At 39.7% G+C, this 19,640-nt stretch overlaps 1 protein-coding gene across 3 annotated transcripts in view; it reads left to right on the top strand.

Annotated features, from left to right (window-relative positions):
• Positions 1–14,418, top strand: part of ARHGAP18 (Rho GTPase activating protein 18) — a 195,000-nt gene extending 180,582 nt beyond the window's left edge. For all 3 annotated transcript variants that reach the window (XM_086707805.1, XM_025925719.2, XM_086707806.1), the window contains 3 exons: positions 7,647–7,771; positions 11,386–11,447; positions 12,916–14,418. In XM_086707805.1, coding sequence (XP_086563931.1) covers positions 7,647–7,771; positions 11,386–11,447; positions 12,916–13,007 — 279 coding nt within the window. In that variant the 3' untranslated portion in view covers positions 13,008–14,418. The remainder of the gene's footprint in view (positions 1–7,646; positions 7,772–11,385; positions 11,448–12,915) is intronic.
• Positions 14,419–19,640: the final 5,222 nt, after the last annotated feature.

The following is a 19,640-nucleotide window of genomic DNA, read 5'->3' as shown; positions in this document are numbered from 1 at the left end:
CAGAATGACCCACAAGATGTAGAAACTAATTGGATATGAGGAGTGTAGAATGAGGAGGAATCTAGAAAGACTCAGCTGATTTTACTTTGGGTAATTATATCACTGAGTTAAAGCATTAAGCAAAAGGAGCACACTGTTGATGAGGTAGTCAGTTTTTGACGTTTGTAGTTGACTTGCCGGTGTGACAGTACTTTGGCTACGTGGGCTGGAAGCTCAGAGGGCAGCCAGAGCCGGAGGTGTGCTTTTGGGATTAGCCGAGAGATTGCCGTTAAAGCCAAAGGATCCAGTATTTTAGCGGTGGGCCGTGGAAGAGGAGCTGGTAAACGAGACCAAGAAATGATAGGAAGCCAGAGAAAGTTAAGATTATAGCATCTTAGAAGCCTCACGAGGAAGAGTCAAGTAGGTAAAAGGACGTGGTTAGTAGTGCGATAGAGGCCGAGTAAGGTTAACATTGGATGGAGGTCCAGAGCGTTTTGCATTTGAAAAGTCAGTTCTGACTTTGTAGGCCGTTAAAAATCATCACTTTCTGATAGGCTTCAACTTGCAGTTGCAACTGATGTCTCACACAAATGCATGCACACATGCGCCAACCACATCCCATTCTCGAACTCGTGTCGTGAGGATATAGCTCTAGTTCTGCCAGCAGTGAGACATTAATGACAAATCATTTTCTCTCTTAATTTCTTCTATAAAATGAAGGGTAAGACCAGATTAATAGTATCTCATCCAAAGTATGTAATAAGAGCATTTGTAGTATCATTTTTTTTTTTTACAAAACCTGACTGGCTCACTCCCTGGACTCACTGAATCAGAATCTCCCAGAGCAGGACCTTGGCATGTGTATTGTACAAAAACTGTAAGTGTGATTTTTCCCCCCCATTTGGTATTTATGTGTGTGTAAACGTATATTTAATTGTTTGTTATGGAATTTTTCTTACGTGTTCATGAAAACAGCCATAAACCCATCTCCAGTGATCAAACCTATTTTTCTAATCTCGTTCCATCCTGTCTCTCACACTTCTCCTTTTTGTTTTTTTAAGGAAATCATAGGCATTCCATCATTTCACTCATAATTATCTCACATTGCATCTCTGCCTGATAAGGGTCTAGGACAGCTTGCTTTGATGAGCATCTTGTTATGAACTGCTGAATTGTGTAGGTTTCAAGTTCATTGTGGACTTAGATTTGTATGATTTTTTTCTACTGTCATTCAAGCTCAGCTTTCAAAGTAAACAGAAGCTGCATGTTTATGACAAAGAGATTCCATGAAATAAGCTGAGCTTGCTCACGTCTTCCTTCATTGGTAGAGGGAATGTTCCTTCTGTGGTTTAACTTCAGTGTTAACTCTGGATGATCTTGTGTCACACCCGTAAGTTACAGTTGAGGGACTCAAGTTTTAGAGAGCTTACGTGACTTGCTAAAAGTCCAAGATGATCTGGTAACCTTTTAATGTTTAGGATTTTGGACATGGAAAAGAAATCTGTTGCTGCACTTTCTGCCATTCTTTTCAGAAGAATCTTGGAGTTGGCAGCAGTGTGATGTAGATTCTGGGCTGTTTGTATCATGGGCCGCCCATCTTTGGTCACAAGTCTGTTTATAATTCCATTTCTGGTTTCATTTAATGGCTCTGACCCAGAGCATCATTGCAGGTATTGTTTTAAGCCTTTGCTTCAGGTCTGGAAACAGTGTCTGGATCTACTTGGGGACCCATGTGAAAAATCAAATTACAGTATGAAGCACAAAATCTTGTTTTTTTAAGATGTTTTTTGATTTTATAGTGCATAAAAATACTACATTAGAAGAGAAAAATATCAGAACTTAATTTTGTTGTAAATTAAATGCTTATTATTTCGGAAGTTATTTCAGATCCTTCTTTACAGTTCTCTGAATCTGTGAGTTGGATAAAAGTTTAAGCATTTGGATGATAAAGGCCCAATTATAATCAGGACTGAGGCAGTTCAAGATAGCAGAGGATGGCTTCCATATTTCTAACTCCAGTTAGAGTAAGGTGATGAATATGCCATTTTAGTTTAAGATACCTTGCTAAAATGTCTTTAATTTTCTAAAATATATGTTATATCTGGCCTTTTTCTTAAGAAAGCTATATTTCCAGTTTGCCCCTTTGAAGATAAAAGGGTTTTCTGTAGCATTAAAATGTCAGCTTTACATTTCACTTAGTTTTTAATGCAAAAAAAAAAATATCCATTTTAAAGATTTGACGTTGAATTTCTAATCTAGGGTAGAAAACTAAGAGCAATGCAGTGTTTATCAACATGTTATGAAGAAATATTGAAATCATTTTTTATTTAACCAAATAATAAAATCATGTTTTTTTAAAATAAACTTTAGTTCCATATATAAAACATGTGAGGACCATATATGAGATAATTTTTTTCCATTATAACAGTTTTTGCATGCATAAGAAATTATTATTTTGTAAATTGTAAAATCCTTTGTGACAAAATTTTAATGGTGTATTAGTGAAATACTGCTCTTCCTCGGTCTTGCTCTACATCACATAACTTCAGCTCACCAGAACACCAAAAATAAATACATTAAAAAAAAAAAATAAGAGTCACAGCTGTTAAGACCAAAAAATGTGAAACAGGAAAATTACAAAGATTATACTATTCACAGATTCAGTTATTATGGCTCAAGTTAAGAACAGACTGTTTGCTCTAATGATCAGGCATGTTGTGTCTATTCAAAGCTTGGCAGCTCAATGTAATTAGTATACTAATGGCTTGAGTATTTGATACAGCATGATTCTGGAGCTTAATAGTAATTGTCATACACTAGAGCTTTGGCATCATTTATTGTTTACCATCTTTAGTAAGTATCATTTGACCACACTTGTCAAGATATCTGGAAAAAAAGAAAAAGTTTCCAGAAACAACTTCTAAACTCTTCATGTTTAACCATTATATCTACTGGTTAAACACTTTTTTTTCTCCAAGGGTGAAGGGCATGGCAGATTCAAAGTGAGTCAGACTCTGAATCTGTATATCGTTGTGAGAATTTGGATGGGATGTCTTACTATAGAAACAAACACTGAAGTGTTTCTGTCCTACACACTCATGCAAGCACACATAAATACACATAGACACACACACGCCTTCCCTGCTAGAAGTTTCCGTAGTCATCAGGGAGTATGGCCAGTCAACCTAGGAAGGTGCTATGTGCCATCGTTGGCCCAATGGAAAGGTTTTCCCAGGCACTGATACTCGACTTCTATGTGAAATGAGTTGGTAGTTCCGGCAGCATTCAAGCTGATCCAAAACTGGCCTAGCTTCATCCCCTGCTCACTCAGGGAAAGGTGGGAGAAAGTGTAGTTTCACAGTGATAAGGAGTCTGTATGCATGCCACTCCCCATCTGCTGGCAAAGCCATAATACGGAGATTACCTAACATTTCACCTACACATGAGACTTCTCAAGTGCCTGAGAAGCTAGTCCGTGGTCCTCTTCCTTCCTAACTATGGGAGAGACGCTGGATTCCTGCGTCAGATGTGCTGCTCTGGGGTGTGACCCCCCCAATACCACACTGACCCCAGTGCTGTGAGTTATAAGGAAGCCTGGCTGGACTCTCTAATGCACGGTCTCTGAACTCAAGTAGAAAGCGTAGGCCACAACCACAGTATTTGAGGCCTTCAGTTTTTCATGAGGTGCCTTATGGGAAAAGTGGTGGAATCCTCAGGCAAATGCACGCAAATGTTGGTGACTCCCTGCAGGAGTAACTGACTGAAGTATTCCTTATGACACTTAATTCCTTCCTTCCTCTCTTTCCCTTCCTGTCTCTTCTCTGTAGAGGAAATACCATGTGGTACATGGAGGCAACTTTATTTTTTTTAAAGAAAATGTTCCTAAACGCTTTTTTTTTTTTTTTTTTGCTATCAAGGCAATACACATTGTTATATGTTATTTTATTCTAGAGAAATACTATAATGTTAGCATAGCATTCTCAGAACTGTTTTTGAGTGATTCATTTAATCAATAAACACTTGGGGCGCCTGGGTGGCGCAGTTGGTTAAGCGTCCGACTTCAGCCAGGTCACGATCTCGCGGTCCGTGAGTTCGAGCCCCGCGTCAGGCTCTGGGCTGATGGCTCAGAGCCTGGAGCCTGTTTCCGATTCTGTGTCTCCCTCTCTCTCTGCCCCTCCCCCGTTCATGCTCTGTCTCTCTCTGTCCCAAAAATAAATAAACGTTAAAAAAAAAAAATCAATAAACACTTGATAGTTGGCTACAGATATACAGATATGACTCAGATATGTGGCGTGTAACTAGAACACAGGTGTCATATATTAGAATTCCATTACAAAACAATTTCAGTGGAAAGAGGAGATTCTTTTTGACCCTGTAGATCATGGAAGGTTCTATGGAGTTTGATATATTTGAGTTGGGCCTTAAGAAATTGGTAGCAGAAGATATTGCAGAAGAGGAGTAAAACGTGCATGAACACAGGAAAGCCTGGGTGTTTGTAGCAAATTTGATTGGCCTTTTTTTTTTTAAATTTTTTTCAACGTTTTTTATTTATTTTTGGGACAGAGAGAGACAGAGCACGAACGGGGGAGGGGCAGAGAGAGAGGGAGACACAGAATCGGAAACAGGCTCCAGGCTCTGAGCCATCAGCCCAGAGCCCGACGCGGGGCTCGAACTCACGGACCGCGAGATCGTGACCTGGCTGAAGTCGGACGCTTAACCGACTGCGCCACCCAGGCGCCCCTGATTGGCCTTTTTAATCCAAACAATAGAATGGTGCCACAGGACCATTGTGGGTCCCACAGTGGGACCATAGTGGGGGGAAAGGCAGACAACGGAGGGAGCTTGTCCTATCTCTGAACTCTCAATGGCAATGTATTTTTCTGGATCCTTTTGCTTTCATAACTCATTCATTGTAGACCTTCTATATATAAAAACTTAATTATTATCATCTTACTTCACTTTAAATATCAGCACAGATTTGCCTGCCTTTTTGATATTTTAGGGTTGGATAAGATGTAATTCTGGGAAGTTTTTGTCACTATTATTTTTGCCAAAGAAAACCTGTATGTAAGGATATCTGACATTATGAGTCAAGCAGATTTCCTAACTTTGCTAAATCAGCATGAAGTATCTGGGTATCTGCAAACCCTAGCCTGCCACTCAAGGCCCATCATCATCATCATCATCATCATCATCATCATCATCATCGTAATAATAATGGAATCCAACCAAAATGCCAGTATTTGTTTCTCACTTGAGTGGACAAGGTGGATTAGGGTTTTATGGACACAGACTCTGTGCTTCAACTGTTGCTATTACAATTTCACTCCAACATTCATGTTGTCTGTCAGCTTCTTGTTTTCTGCTTCCTGTGAGGTAATAGGGAAGGCCAGGCCAGCAGGTAGAATGACCAGAGCAGGATACAGCCTAGAGATGAAACCCAAGGCAAAAGTTCATGTAGCATAATCCCTGAGTTAGAAGATACACCACTGATTTAATATCTGCCTTGGAAAAAAAAAAAAAAAAGGCACACTAGCCCATTAAATGCCCCATCCATTGCAAGAAGCAGCTCATTTTCCACACATGTGAAAGTAAATTGTCACAGAATCAAGGAAAAAGGTAACTTAGATTTGCGCCCTACGGGTGAGGTGGAGGTCAGAAACTAGACGAAGTTATCAGGCCAAAAATGTGCCCCAGAAATTGGAAGTCAACAGACCAAGCCAAGGGGCGAGGCTGGATGGGAGAGAAGCAGGCGTTGAGAGGTCTGGGCATGGGTTGGGATTGGGACATCCTTCAAGGATGGGGCTGAGCACATTTCCCCAGCAAGACCAGTTAAAGGCCACTAGGAACACAGTCCCTCTCCTAGCAGATTGGCGAGTGGGCAGCCCTGGAACGCACTGTCTTCCGTGGGAGGGAGTGCTCCCGTGGCCCCTCACTGAGTGGTCAGGTGACGGCAGCAGGGTTTCGCAGGTTGGCATGAGGCCCCCTGTGGTGTCTCCGCAGATGTAACAGGTGTTTGCAGCCCTTTGGGGAGCAAAGCTATGGTCTTACATAATCCCAAGCTCCTTTTTCGGTTTTAGGAGTATTGCTTCTTTTCTTTGTTATTCTGGTGCTACATTTCACTTGTTACCGCGAAGCAAGTGTAAATCTTTTGGGGGATACCTACGTTTTGTTGTAGCCTGATTCTAAAGCCATGTTATTTTTGTTGAACTTTAAAAGAAGTCACATTGGTTCCATGTGTGGTATTTCCATGCTTTATGTTGGCGGGGGTTGGGGGGAAGCAATTCAAGACCACGTACCTTGGGGCGCCTGGGTGGCGCAGTCGGTTAAGCGTCCGACTTCAGCCAGGTCACGATCTCGCGGTCCGTGAGTTCGAGCCCCGCGTCAGGCTCTGGGCTGATGGCTCAGAGCCTGGAGCCTGTTTCCGATTCTGTGTCTCCCTCTCTCTCTGCCCCTCCCCCGTTCATGCTCTGTCTCTCTCTGTCCCAAAAATAAATAAACGTTGAAAAAAAAAATTAAAAAAAAAAAGACCATGTACCTTAACAAAATCATTTTGTGAGCACAGAAAATACTGTCTGCTACAAGATTTGTGTCTTATTTATCTACTAAGTAAGTAGACCTAGCACAGTGCCTGGTACTCAATCAATACTTAGGAAATTTTAGTGTTTTGTTTTAAATGTTTGTTTATTTTTGAAAGAGCACAAGCAAGGGAGGGGCAGAGAGAGGGGGACAGGGGATCCAAAGCAGGCTCTGTGCTGACAGCAGAGAGCCCAATGTGGTGTTTGAACTCATGAACCGCAAGATCATGACCTAAGCTGAAATGGGGTGCTCAATTGACCAAGCCCCTCAGGTGCCCCAGTAAATTTTAGTTTAATGAAACAAGGTTTTGTAACATTTAAAGCATTATCTTTAAACATAATTTATGCATGCTGTTTGTTCTCAGGCCTGTTCATGGCATATAGTTATAAATAATAAATTGTTTATTGTAGTGGAACCATTAGAAATTAATTAAGCCTAATATGTCAGGTGTCATAGCTGATACTTTGATATGACAGTCCTCACAGTCTTTCATTATCTCACTAAACATACAGTTCTTAACATCTATAGGCAAAGGAATTAGAATTGGTCATCATCAGTTCAGAGTGTGTGTTCACAGTGGAAGCTTACTAGCCAAGAGAGGAGCAGACACAATCCAAATGTATAGGAACGCGTGTGCCATTTTTAAAAAATACTCCCAGGAACAAACATTTCTGTGAAATTTTGTCAATGCACAGGAAGATTTTTTTTAAACGCATGCATTGCAATAGCACACAAAGTAACTTCTTTCTGATTCAATTTCATAAATTGCTGCATGAAGAAGCACTCTGTAGTAGATAATACTCAGAAATCAGCACTTAATATGGCAGTAATGGTTATTGCTGTCATTCTTTACATCTTTAAAAATAATTAAGCATTACTGCATAGGCATTATAAAGTTCCCCTATCACCATTAAGAGGATATTTGAGGTTTGATGTAATTTAGCAAATTACATTATACAGTAGTTAAGGTTTTTATGTAGTGAAGTAAAATGCGTAGTAGTTAAGCACACTTCCCATATAATGCATTGTACAGAGTTACATGTTCCAGCTGCCGCCAGCTTTGTTCCAGTGTCATTATTGCTTTGCAGGCTGACATTCCTCAGGGAGTGATTCGAGTGCAAGCTCCCCATCTTTCGAAAGTTTCCATGGCAATACAGCTAACTGAAGAACTAAAAGCCAGTGATGTCCTTGCCAGGTTTCTCAGCCAAGAAAGGTAGAGGCCCGTTTTGTTTTAATCATTCCACGATATAACTCGCACGCGCGCGCTCTTTCTCTCCCTCCTGTTAAAAAAAGAAGAAGAAAAAAAGTACGGGTGATGTGAAGTGCTTCAAAATTTCATCTTCCCAGCAGAAAAGAACAGACTTGATAACGAGACCGTTGGAATGACTTGAGTTCATTTGAGGTAGTTTATGCGCAAGGGGAGCCGTCTCAGGCAGGATATCTGAGCGCGCCTGTGCCTGCCGTGGCCTTGGCACGTGAGACCCCTCAATATTCTTTCCAGAATATGTTGACTGGAGGTTAATTACTGTGTGTGGGCCATTAGGAAAATCACTAAGTAGGATACAGTGGGTTTAAAACAAACAAATAAAAAAAATACAACTTTTTCTATGACCTGTAACAAAAAGAAATGCTTAAATTCAAAAACAGAAAACAAAACAAAAAAAACAAGGTATAACGAATTGAGAGCGGATAACCAGTTCCTTGAGCTCTGGAGTCTCCAGGACATAGAGCACGCCTTCCCTTTAGGGACGACCCAGCCTCCTTTGTTCTGGGGCTCATGGGGTAGGAGGAGTCCTTTGAAAGCTATTGTCCCCCTCCGCTGATTTTAGAGCATACACTCTCTGAAACATTTTACAATACCCTTTTTTACGTTTTTGGAGGTTTAACAAGTGTATTGGGCTTTCCGTTTCCCCCTCATCTCCACTCACTGAAAATTAATTTTTTTTTTTTTTTTTTTTTTTTTTTTACAGTTCAGGGAAATCCGGGATACTGGCATCTCAGCTTATGAATTTTCTGTTTTAGCCTTCCATAGAATTTCATCTCTGCATTCTAGAGTTCAAGGGCATCAGTGAAGTCTTCTGCCAAAACCTCTCCAATGTTAATGCAATACCACAAGTATTCAATATGTCTGGGCTCTGTTTAGGGCCCTCTGCTAGATGTTGGAAGAGGTATAAAGATATATTTTAAAGTATCTTCCCTCAGGGCTTATAAATTGGGAGAAGAGATGAGCCTGTGCAGTAACAGATGGTGATGAACTAGAAGAGAGGCTTATTGGTAATATCTGGGCTTTTGGTAAGCCAGCACAAACTCCCCTCTCAACAGTACTGTGAAGTAAGCACAAATGTTACTTCTGTTTCACTGATAAGAAAACCGAGACTTTGTGAGGTCACACATTTCATAGGTGATGGTGCTGAATTCTGAAGGTGTGTTTTCGTCTCCAAAGGTTTCCCTTGAGACACTCTCCATACTCACCAGGATCTAGAAACCATCACGAATCTGGGGCCATTGGTGCAGAGTCTGGGAGTAGATGGAGTTTTAGGGGATGAAGGCACGGAGCAGTTGGAATTTTTCAGATGTCTTTGCTCCCTAAAGGGGGCATCTGCTTCATGAAATCAACCCCCTTCCTCTGCCCGTCCTCTCCCGGAGTGGGTACCTGAAGATTTGGCCACACTGCAGACAGAAGCCGCTCTTTCAGGCTAGATAGAGTTAATTTATACAGCAATTACTTTTAGGATCCAAGTGTTCAATTTAGTCTGTACTTTTGTTGCTGTGCTTGCAGATGATGCAATACATGACTATGAAGTTGCACAATATATTGAACCGTGACTTTAATATTTAAAGGATAGCATGGTAGTGGTAGGCATAGTGTTATAGAAGGCACCGGATTTGTGGCAGTTGTCCTCTGCCGATTTGGCGTTTCCGGTTGGGATGCTTTTATTAAATAATAATTTGTTGCCCCCCTCAAGTGGGGTCCATTTTTCTACCTCCTCCCTTCTCGCCATCCTGCTGCACTCACAGGAAAGTCTGGTAAACTTCTCTATCCATTGCCCACCCTCAAACCCCCAACCATTCCTCAGCTCCTTTCTTTATGCTTGGGGATACTGGAGGGACATGATCTGGATCCGAGTGCCAACTTTTCTGTTTCATTTTAAGCTAGTTTTGTAATCTCTTTTAAGTCTCAAGTTTTTCTGTGTAAAAGTAGACCGTAATAGGAGCTGGATTACAGTCCTGTGATAACGAACTAGGAGAATGGCCGTGAAGCACACAGCACGGTCTGTTTGGGTCATACAAGTGAAATTCTCAGTAGGGGTTTATATGTATTTTCTCCTGCACCACATTCCCCTCTTCTACCACCTGGATTCCACCAGTGTAGGGGCAGTTGGGAACCTTACCTTCCTCTTCTTTTTCCACCCCTACTTTCTCCGCCAAAGACAACAACACATGAATGATGTAAAGTAAATATACAGTAAATTTCACATTTACTCGCCAGTCTTGATAAAGACTGTTGCCTTTTCTTTAATTATGGATTTGTTAGCATTATGCAAAACCTTAGATTTACCAGGAAATCCAGTTGAGGTTTCTTTAAAGTGGAGCAATGCCTGACTAGGTGGTTTTTGGTTTTATGTTTTTTGGTTTTTTGGTTTTCTTATCAAGTCTCCCAAAACATTCAGCTTGGTCTTCATAGAATTAATGACTCTTTCAGTAGACTCCTAGTGTATTGGGTTACATACCATATTGTAAATAATTATTTAATTTTAAAAACAGGCATATACCAGTTTCGAAAAAAAGTGAGTTGTCTCTCGGTTAGGGTCTTAAATGTGAGCGCGTATGAAGCCCTAACTGTCTAGCATGTCACAGACAACAGAGTGGTTGGAGTTGGATAACCAAGGTGAGTCATCGGATGGTTGGTTAGGACAGCTTCTGCTGTACCGTAGTTTTCATAATGGTTTCAGTAAAAGTCAGATCTGCTTTTCCCTGCAATTCCAGGGAGTGTGTGTTTGGGGCCTTGCAAGAGCGGTTCACAAACCTTTCCGGGCACCACAGCCCGCTAGAGAGCATTTGGAAAGCAGATTCTTGGACTTGTAGACGTACAAACACCAGAGTTTCTAGAACTCCAGGTCTGAATTTTTAGCAGGCTTCTTTGGTAATTCATAGGCAGAGTTTTGAAAACCCCTGAATCTTACCAACTTTTATTATTTGAACCTGATGTTCTGGAAGAGTTTATTCTTTGAAGAGCATGAGTCTGTAAATGCATCTCTTACTTGTGAAGCCTTCATAATGAATATTTGCTTCTACTTGGAGTATATGTGAGTCCTGTACTCGGATGGCCAGCACAGGGAGGGCTATGAACCCTGCCCTATTCTTTACATTCATCTTGCATAGTATTGGAGTTGTCAGCAAAGCAAAGCAAACACATGACAAATACTGGTTGAATAAGTGCAGTGTGAAAACTAAGATGGAAACATTTCTTTTTATGGTTTGATGAGGACTTTTTGGGCCCCCATGCAAAGTAGTTGATCATGTTAATAATTGTATTGGTAGCTAAAGTGCTATGTTCCCTTTCTTTTTAATTTTACAAATTTAGATGCTGATTTATTATTTTGTCTTCAGATGTATGAGTCCATTTGTTTATTTTAATTTACAGGTGTGACATTTTTATTACCTACTTGGCACACTTAACAGATGGGAAAATACAAATGTTAGATAATTACAGTGTGTCTAAGTTATGAATTTTCCACACAAGCTAGAATTCCCCAAGCACATTAAAGTGATTTACTTGCAAGCTGTTTGATGATACAACTAATCAGTTTGTTTTGTCCCTAATAGTGGGATTGCCCAGACTCTTAAGAAAGGGGAAGTTTTTTTGTATGAAATCGGAGGAAATATTGGTAAGCACATTTTGTTTCTCTTTGTATCGCATATGCGGATTCGACATTGCCCATGCTTCTTATTTATACATTTGGGGGAAAAAAAGAAATTAGAAGTTAAATATAGTGCACCGTAGATAGCTGATGAATAGTGTGGATTTTTTCAGTGGTCTGACTCTTCTCTACAGGCTCTATTTGAGCTTCTCTGTGCAAATGCCCATCTAATGTTGAACCTCAGCAAGGACAAATTCCCTTAAAATAGTAGCAACTTCTAGAATGATAATGAAGTTTTTCAGAACTTCTTTCCTTTTTATATGCTTACATCACATCTTAATAAAGGAAGTAGCTGTGCTTGTTTAAAGCCAGGATTACATTTTTGTTATGGCTCAGTCCTGGGTATTTTTAGTGAAAGCACAAGTTATTTTTGCCATTGTTGATTGCCTACTAAATAATACACACACAAACGCACATACGCAGATATATACACATACGAATACAGACACGCTGGTAATTTAGGAAATCAAAATAGAATAAGTGGATTAATTTTGACTGTGCTTTATATTTTACATGCTCCTTTTCAGTTATCAGTGGGTTGTACTCCTCTCTATGAAGATGTAAAATATCCTTTTTTTTTTCTCTTTATTTTAGCCCTTGAAAATGATACAGGTGAAACTGTTAACAAATACTAAATGAAATGGTGTTTAATTCAAAATAATAATTGAAAATATTTTAAGATAAGTTTTGTGGAATTTTTTTCTGGGACGTAAAAATGTTGGTCAATATTGAAAATTTAATGTGGGAGTATGGAGACTCACTCTTAAAATTTAAATAAACAGCAACTCTGTCAGAAGCCTGGAACTGTTAACTCTATTAGCAAGGATTATTTAAATATTTATATATTTAATCTTTTTACTATTCGATATTGAGAATGAAGTGTTGTTTCTTAGGTAGATCGCAAACTATTGCCACTCTTTTTTTTTTTTTTTTAATTTTTTTTTTTCAACGTTTATTTATTTTTGGGACAGAGAGAGACAGAGCATGAACGGGGGAGGGGCAGAGAGAGAGGGAGACACAGAATCGGAAACAGGCTCCAGGCTCTGAGCCATCAGCCCAGAGCCCGACGCGGGGCTCGAACTCACGGACCGCAAGATCGTGACCTGGCTGAAGTCGGACGCTTAACCGACTGCGCCACCCAGGCGCCCCCTATTGCCACTCTTAATAACGGTGAATAAGCTTTTGGTGAACCAAAGCCCCTCACACAAAGTATTTTCAACTTCCTAAATTAATTTGAAAAACTTTCCCTTAGAGAAAGACTACTATGTTGACTTTTTCAATATTTTGGCCAAGTCTTACAATATTATGGGAGATGGGAAAGGATGAGTGATATTTTGAAGTCTAAGATTTTAGAGTTAAACCACGAGGAAGAAGTTTAAAATCGCACCCCAGTTCTGTACCGTATTCAACTGATACAATAAAGTCTCTTTGCTAGGAGAACGCTGCCTCGATGAGGACACTTACATGAAGGACCTGTATCAGCTCAACCCCAACGCAGAGTGGGTTATAAAGTCAAAGCCATCATAGGAGACTGAAGCTGCAAACACCCGCGAGCACTTCCTTGGTATACTTGCTGGGTCAAGAGTGGAAATAAAAGAAATGGCAGGACTCTTTGTTCAAATGTACCCGACTACTGAATAATGACACTCTGAAGCCTTAAAAAGTTAGATATTTGTGCTGCCGCCGGAATTATGTTCATTATTAATAATATGATGGGCACCCAAGTATCTCTGGAGTGAGAGGAAGGGGAGTTAATTAGCTTGGAGACCATTCTGCTATGTGAAAGGTGCCCAGATGTGACCACTTGTTTTATGTGAAACCGTCCTGTCCTCCCTCTCACTTGTTTTCTCCTAAAATCATACGCCTAGTAATCTGTGCTCTTTCTCCTTTTTCTCCTCCTCTTGTCTGCCTTCCCTCAACTCCGGTTTGCTTTTTAACCAAAAAGATCACAAATACCAGATATCTGGCAAGTCGTGAAGACAATACATCTTAAAAGAGACGGACTTCAACAGGATTCCTGTCACTATCCCATGTTAATAGTCCGCTCTCTGAATCATTTGTTCAAACAATAACATCCCACTTCTTCCTGCTGTATCACATGAAGTGATTTGCGTGGTTTTCAGTTCATCTGACGTATGTGCACAGAACCGTATCCACTATCAAGAAAATAAGCCTGTCAGAAACTGCCAATTATTACTGAACTATTCAATGTTTATATACTAAGAATGATTAAAATCTATCCATGTCGAATAACTGGATTATGGATAACAGTGAAAGCCAGATCACCTCATGTATGCTGTATTCTTCTAACTGAAATTTATGAAGTTCTAGCTGGCTTTACCTATTGTCATATTAGTATAAATATGCATGATAGTATAATCCAGTAATGGTTGAGAATATATTCTACTGAAAGAGGGATTTTTCTAACTCATAAATAAGGCTGCAGGAAGAATTATTTTTTCTGAGTATGACACAGTCATAAGAACAAGCTCTTGTTTGTGTACTCACTTTAGATAATCAGAGTAAATTTATTAAAAATGCTGTGGAAAGTACTATTCCCAGGGATTTTAGTGCACAAACCATATTGTGACAGTAGATGAGCCTCTGAACTGTAAATAAGAGGAACGAAGTGAGAGATGTTCAATATTTTATGAGTTTAGAGTGTAGTAAATAAAAGGTGATGTAAATGAGTGTTGCACAGACTGTGTTTATGATACTTTTAGTAGTATTTTAGGGACAATTACACATTCTCAGAAGCTCTTGATGTCACTCCAATTAGGAGGGAAAATGCTGTTAATGAGAACAGTCATAAATTTTTAGCATGTTGTTATAAGAACATAAGCCTGTGGATCTGATCACTTCAATAACACTGTGGTGATTTGTGCCATTGCTTTTTTATTTAAAAGATTTTTATAATTAAATGCATTTTTCTAAATTATCTTCTCTTGGCATTATTTTAATCCTGTATGTTTATGAATGTGCTGTATTGTTGTTTATATTTTTATTTTTGCTAAAAGCCACTTCTTTTACGCTCCTCTTTCTCCTGCGTCATTTTTTAAGTGGGAAGACATGCGGAAGATCTAAAATGGTTTCCTGCCTTTTTTCCTTGAGCACTTGCGTTCTTTGGGATTTTTTTAAAAGCATGTTATATTTATTCTGTTTCTGATTTTGACAGTATATATTAATTTCTCAAAATGTCTTATTAATAGAGTTTAAGTTATTGAAAGAAATTGATGATATAAACTCAAATAAGTGTTTAAGACATTTTAGGGAGTGCACAACTTCAAAAAAAAAAAAAAAGAGTGAATATAGTCATTAGATAAATGGCTGCTTAAAGCCTATGTCAGCTTTTTACCACATTTACTATTCCCCTGGTATATGTGGGGGTGGGGAGGGAAACACAAGAGGCTTTTGGTAAGGAAAAGAATACCAGATCTTGGTAAGTATATATGAAGATGCCATTTCATTTCGAGTCCTTGGACCTCATGGTACGTGTTCATTGATATTGAACAACATCCTTTAAGATATTGACGAAGAAAGATGTCTGTCTATACTTCTAAAGAGGAGAAACTTAGTATAGAGCCTCAAATATAAATGCCCTGGAATTAACCCAGATATTTTTTCTATAGTGTTTTTTTCTTCCCCCTAGTGAACTTTAAGTCTTGTGGTACATTAGTTTTTGTTTGTATGTGAGGGACAATAAAAACAGCAAATATATTTTTTATGAATCTCAAACATCTTAATTCTTAGTTGCGGTTGAAAAGTTGAAGATCTGGTGTTTATAGACTTGTTGCCCTGTTAATATTTCAAAGAGGTTTCCTGTTTTCTGAAGTGGATCATTGTCATTTTTTTTTTTTTTTTACAAGTACACAGTCTTTGCTTATTGCTCTATAGAATTCAATGTAGACTCCTTGCTATCGCTCTTTGGGAAAACCAGTTTATTTTACTGACTTCATGAAAGTTTTCATTATCATCTTTTCCTAATTTTTGTTAAACTGGATTTCATTTTCTGCCTCCTTGTACTGATTTCTCTCCTTCTTGATCAGTAGGTGGCAGTATTGGTCAGGGATTCCTTTGCATCTAAACAATGGGCAGTTTTAAAAGTGAACCTGAGTTATAGGTAAGTGGTTAAGACTCAGTGCCAGGCATTTACAAGGCAATTGGGTGAGAACACCATGGATCTTTCACTTTAATCACTGATTTTGGAAAATTATAAATAATAATTAATTTCAGAGTTTCTGTGTTCCACTTATTATTCTGTTTTATTCTTAACCTGTTGAGTAGGAAGGGAGAGAGGTGAGGGGGAGGGGGGTTTTCTGAACCAAGGTGAGACCTTTTGACAATGTCTGTTTCAAGCAGAAGGATCAGGACAAGAGGAAAGACCATGAACCAGGAAAATAAAAAGGAAGTCTAAGGAGGCCTAATGATTTCTGTCTTTAGCATATATGTGGTTTGTTTTTTCATTCAATAAATATGTACTGGGCATCTACATATGTGCCTGGCATGTTCTACCCCTGAGATACATCAGTGGACAAAATAATAAATTAAATAAAAATAAGTATAATTTTCTAATATTTTGAAAGGATTTAAGTGCAACGGACCCAGAAAAGAGATGAACAGGGTAAGTGGGATGAAGGGTGAAGTGATAGGTTCACTGTAGTAGTAAATAGGTTTTCATTGAATATCTAATAACTGAACAAAAGCTTGAAGGAAGTCAGAAACTTGCCATGTATGTATCTGGGAGAAGAGCATTCTGGATAGAGGGAATAATTAGAACAAAGTCCCCAAAGCAGTGGTGCACTTGGTTTACCAAAGGTTAGCAAGGGTACCAGCAGGGCTGGAGTGGAGTGAAACAGGTAAAACTAACAGGTGGAATCCAACACTGGGACAGGGATGGGGAATGAGATCATGGCCTTGTACTAGGACAACTATAATTCATTGTTTAAGACATCTTTGAGAGAGAAACAGGGCACTGTTGGTGTGAGCGGTAACTGTGGAGTGATAAGACGTGGTCAGATTCTGGATATAGTTTTCAAGTTCGAGCCCATAGCATTTCTGGTATGAGAGAAGGAGAATGCATTTTTTGTTAAGACTAATCACAGGGCGCCTGGGTGGCTCAGTCAGGTAAGTGTCTGACTTTGGCTCAGATCATGACCTCGCAGTCTGGGAGTTTGAGCCCCGCGTCAGGCTCTGTGCTGACAGCTCAGAGCCTGGAGCCTGCTTCAAGTTCTGTGTCTCCCTCTGTCTCTGTCCCTCCGCCTCTCATGCTTAATGTCAATCGCTCTCTCTCTCTCTCTCTCTCTCTCAAAAAATAAACATTAAAAAAATAAGAAGACTTGACTTTTGACTTGACTAATTGGAAGTATGAATCTTCCAACACCAGAAATTGGAAAGGTGAAGGTAAATCAGGTATTCTGAGTAGTTAGGAAGTCAGGAGCTCCATTGTGAGTGTGTTGATTTCAAGTGCCTATTGGACATCCGTGTGACAATGTCAAATAGGCAGCTATCTGTGCAGATGTTCGGGAGAGCGGTCTGGGCTGTGATCAGTGGCACATACGTGACTTTTAACTTTAACCATGAGCTTCCATGAGATCACCAAAGGAATAAATGTGGATCTGGTACAGAAAATCACCAAGAGATGAGCTTTGGAGATGCCTGATGTTAGAGGTTAGGATGAAGAGAAAGAACCAGCAAAAGAGATTGAAGAGAAGTGACTTTTGGGATAATGACATTGTGAGGTGCCAGAAGTCAAGTGAAGACAGGCAATCAAAGAGAAGAGAGTAACTGTCATGTCCGATCCCACTTACAACTCACATGAGCTCAAGGCCAGGAATTGACCCCTGGGTTTACTATGTGGAGGTCATTGCTGACTTATAGGTAAAGTGAGCCGTTTAGGTAAAGTGACAGGGATGGAAGACAGATTATTGCCAGGTTAAGAGAGAGTGAGAGAAAAATCCAAGTGTGAGTATTCGGTGACTCCTAGAAATTCTGCTATGCAAGGGAACAAATAAATGAGGTTTCAGCTAGCAGAAGGAGGAGGAGTACAGAGAGCCTTAGCCTTGAATACTGGGCTAAGTAGTTTTTGGAATTTATGCAATTATGTAATATATTAAGAGGTGAGATGGGTGCTGGAGCCCGACTACCCGGATTACCTAATGTGACCTAAGACAAACCACTTAGGCCTCATTTTCTACTTTGCATAACGAGAATATCAGGGATGCTTCTTGGCAGCCTACTAGAATCAATTTATAAAAGGACTCAGCAGTGTATCTGCCTGATAATATTCAATAAACTTGACTGTTATTAGTATTCTGAGCACTATTATCAGGTACAGTATTCCTTCTCTCTCATTCAGGGTTGTTGGTTTCAATGCCATATTACTTTTCTACCTGGAAATCACTGACTGTAACTCTTCCTTAGGGGATCTGTGGCACTGTAAAGGGCACAGGACTCCTTCCATTCCAAGTTTTCTCTACTTCAAAGTCAACTCCATTTTAAATATGATTTGTTTCATTTATAGTAAGTGATGGAATTCTCTTCTGCAACTCAGACCAGGAGGTCCAGGGAGAAAACAAACTCCGATCCAGTTCCTTATCCTGCCTGATGCATTGTTTGCTCGAAGGATAATCCTAAGCCTCTTCAGTTGGTGTTAACTGCTCCGGCTGATGAAGGTCCCACTCCATTGTCTTGTTTTTTCCGAGTTTTTTGATTTCTCAAATCTTACATTTAACAAGTACAGCAATAGTAATTTTTCTTCCGTTTCAGTTGGCCTCACATCTTAGAACTTGGACTTGGCATCCAGCTTCTTTTTCACTTCTAACCTAAGAACTACATGGGGTAACTTGACTCTGGTAGAAAGGGTTTCATATGAAACATTAGAATCCCCCTCACTCCATATAGTTATTTCTTAAACTCCTGAAGATTTCTTTGAAGGGTTTCATGAGCTATTTTCACACATAGTTGCATACTGTGTAAGGGAAACAGATTGGTTGCCAGAAAAGCTGCTTCTATGGTATTTCCAACTAAAACCAATATGCACTGATTTTGTCAAAAGTAAGCTTTTTATCTTGAGATTTCAAGCCTTGGTTTCTCAACCAAAGGAACTCAGGTAAGCTTCAGAGAAAGCAGTCCACTCTTCACTGTCTTTGCTCCTTTTTTGATGTTCACCCTTCCTTGCACCTGAGCAGCTCAGTTCTTCTCTTGTTGTATCTCCTATGATCTTTACAAAATGGTGGCCTTCGTGTGCTCTCTGCCTTAAGTCACATTCCCCTCCAGCCAGGGCCAGGGTGAAGAAGGTAGTTACCTTGGACAGGAAGTCAAAGAGAGTGGCCCAGTTCTGAATAGTAGATCAGTTAAATTTTTCTTTCTTTCACCTGACTTGTTACAAGAGGAAGTGATTTGATCATTGTGTGTGTATGCCTTTAAAACTCTTCATTTCAATGTGAGAACTCCTGAGGCATCTTAGCTTTGGTTGTTTATATCACCCAGTTGTATTAGGCGAGAGAAAATTCTGAGGACAAGAAGAATTAACTGTTGAGAGATTATGTATCACCTTTTGTCCAAGAGTCTGGAAACACATTCTAGGACATGACTTGTTCATCCTTAAGCTTGTCTTCATGTTAAAGATGGGGAAGGGATAATTCTTTATTAAGAAATTATTGAGGCATTATTAAATAATGCCTTACAACATACTGTGAGTTCCTTAGAAAATGTTGTTATAAGGAATACTTTGAAGGTTCACAAAATGGGGCACCTAGGTGGCTCAGTCGGTTAAGTGTCTGACTTTGGCCTTGGTCATGATCTCGCTGTTCCTGAGTTCAAGGCCCGTGTTGGGTTCTGTGCTGACAGCTCAGAACCTGGAGCCTGTTTCAGATTCTGTGTCTCCTCCCTCTCTCTCTCTCTCTCTCTCTCTCTCTCTCTCTCTCTCTCTCCTCTCCTCTCCTCTCCCCTCCCCTCTCCTCTCCTCTCTCTCTCCCCCTCTCCCTGCTTCCCTCTCTCCCTCTCTCTTTGCCCTTCCCCCACTTGTGCTCTGTTTTTTTTTTTTTTATTTTTTTTATAATTTTTTTTTCAATTTTTTTAATTTATTTTTGGGACAGAGAGAGACAGAGCATGAACGGGGGAGGGGCAGAGAGAGAGAGAGACACAGAATCGGAAACAGGC

The sequence above is a fragment of the Puma concolor genome, chromosome B2 (assembly GCF_028749965.1).
Source record: "Puma concolor isolate L17-30 chromosome B2, mPumCon1.1.hap2, whole genome shotgun sequence".
NCBI lineage: Eukaryota > Metazoa > Chordata > Mammalia > Carnivora > Felidae > Puma > Puma concolor.
The sequence above is the reverse complement of the archived record's forward strand: the minus strand, read 5'-3'. Positions and strand labels throughout refer to the sequence as shown.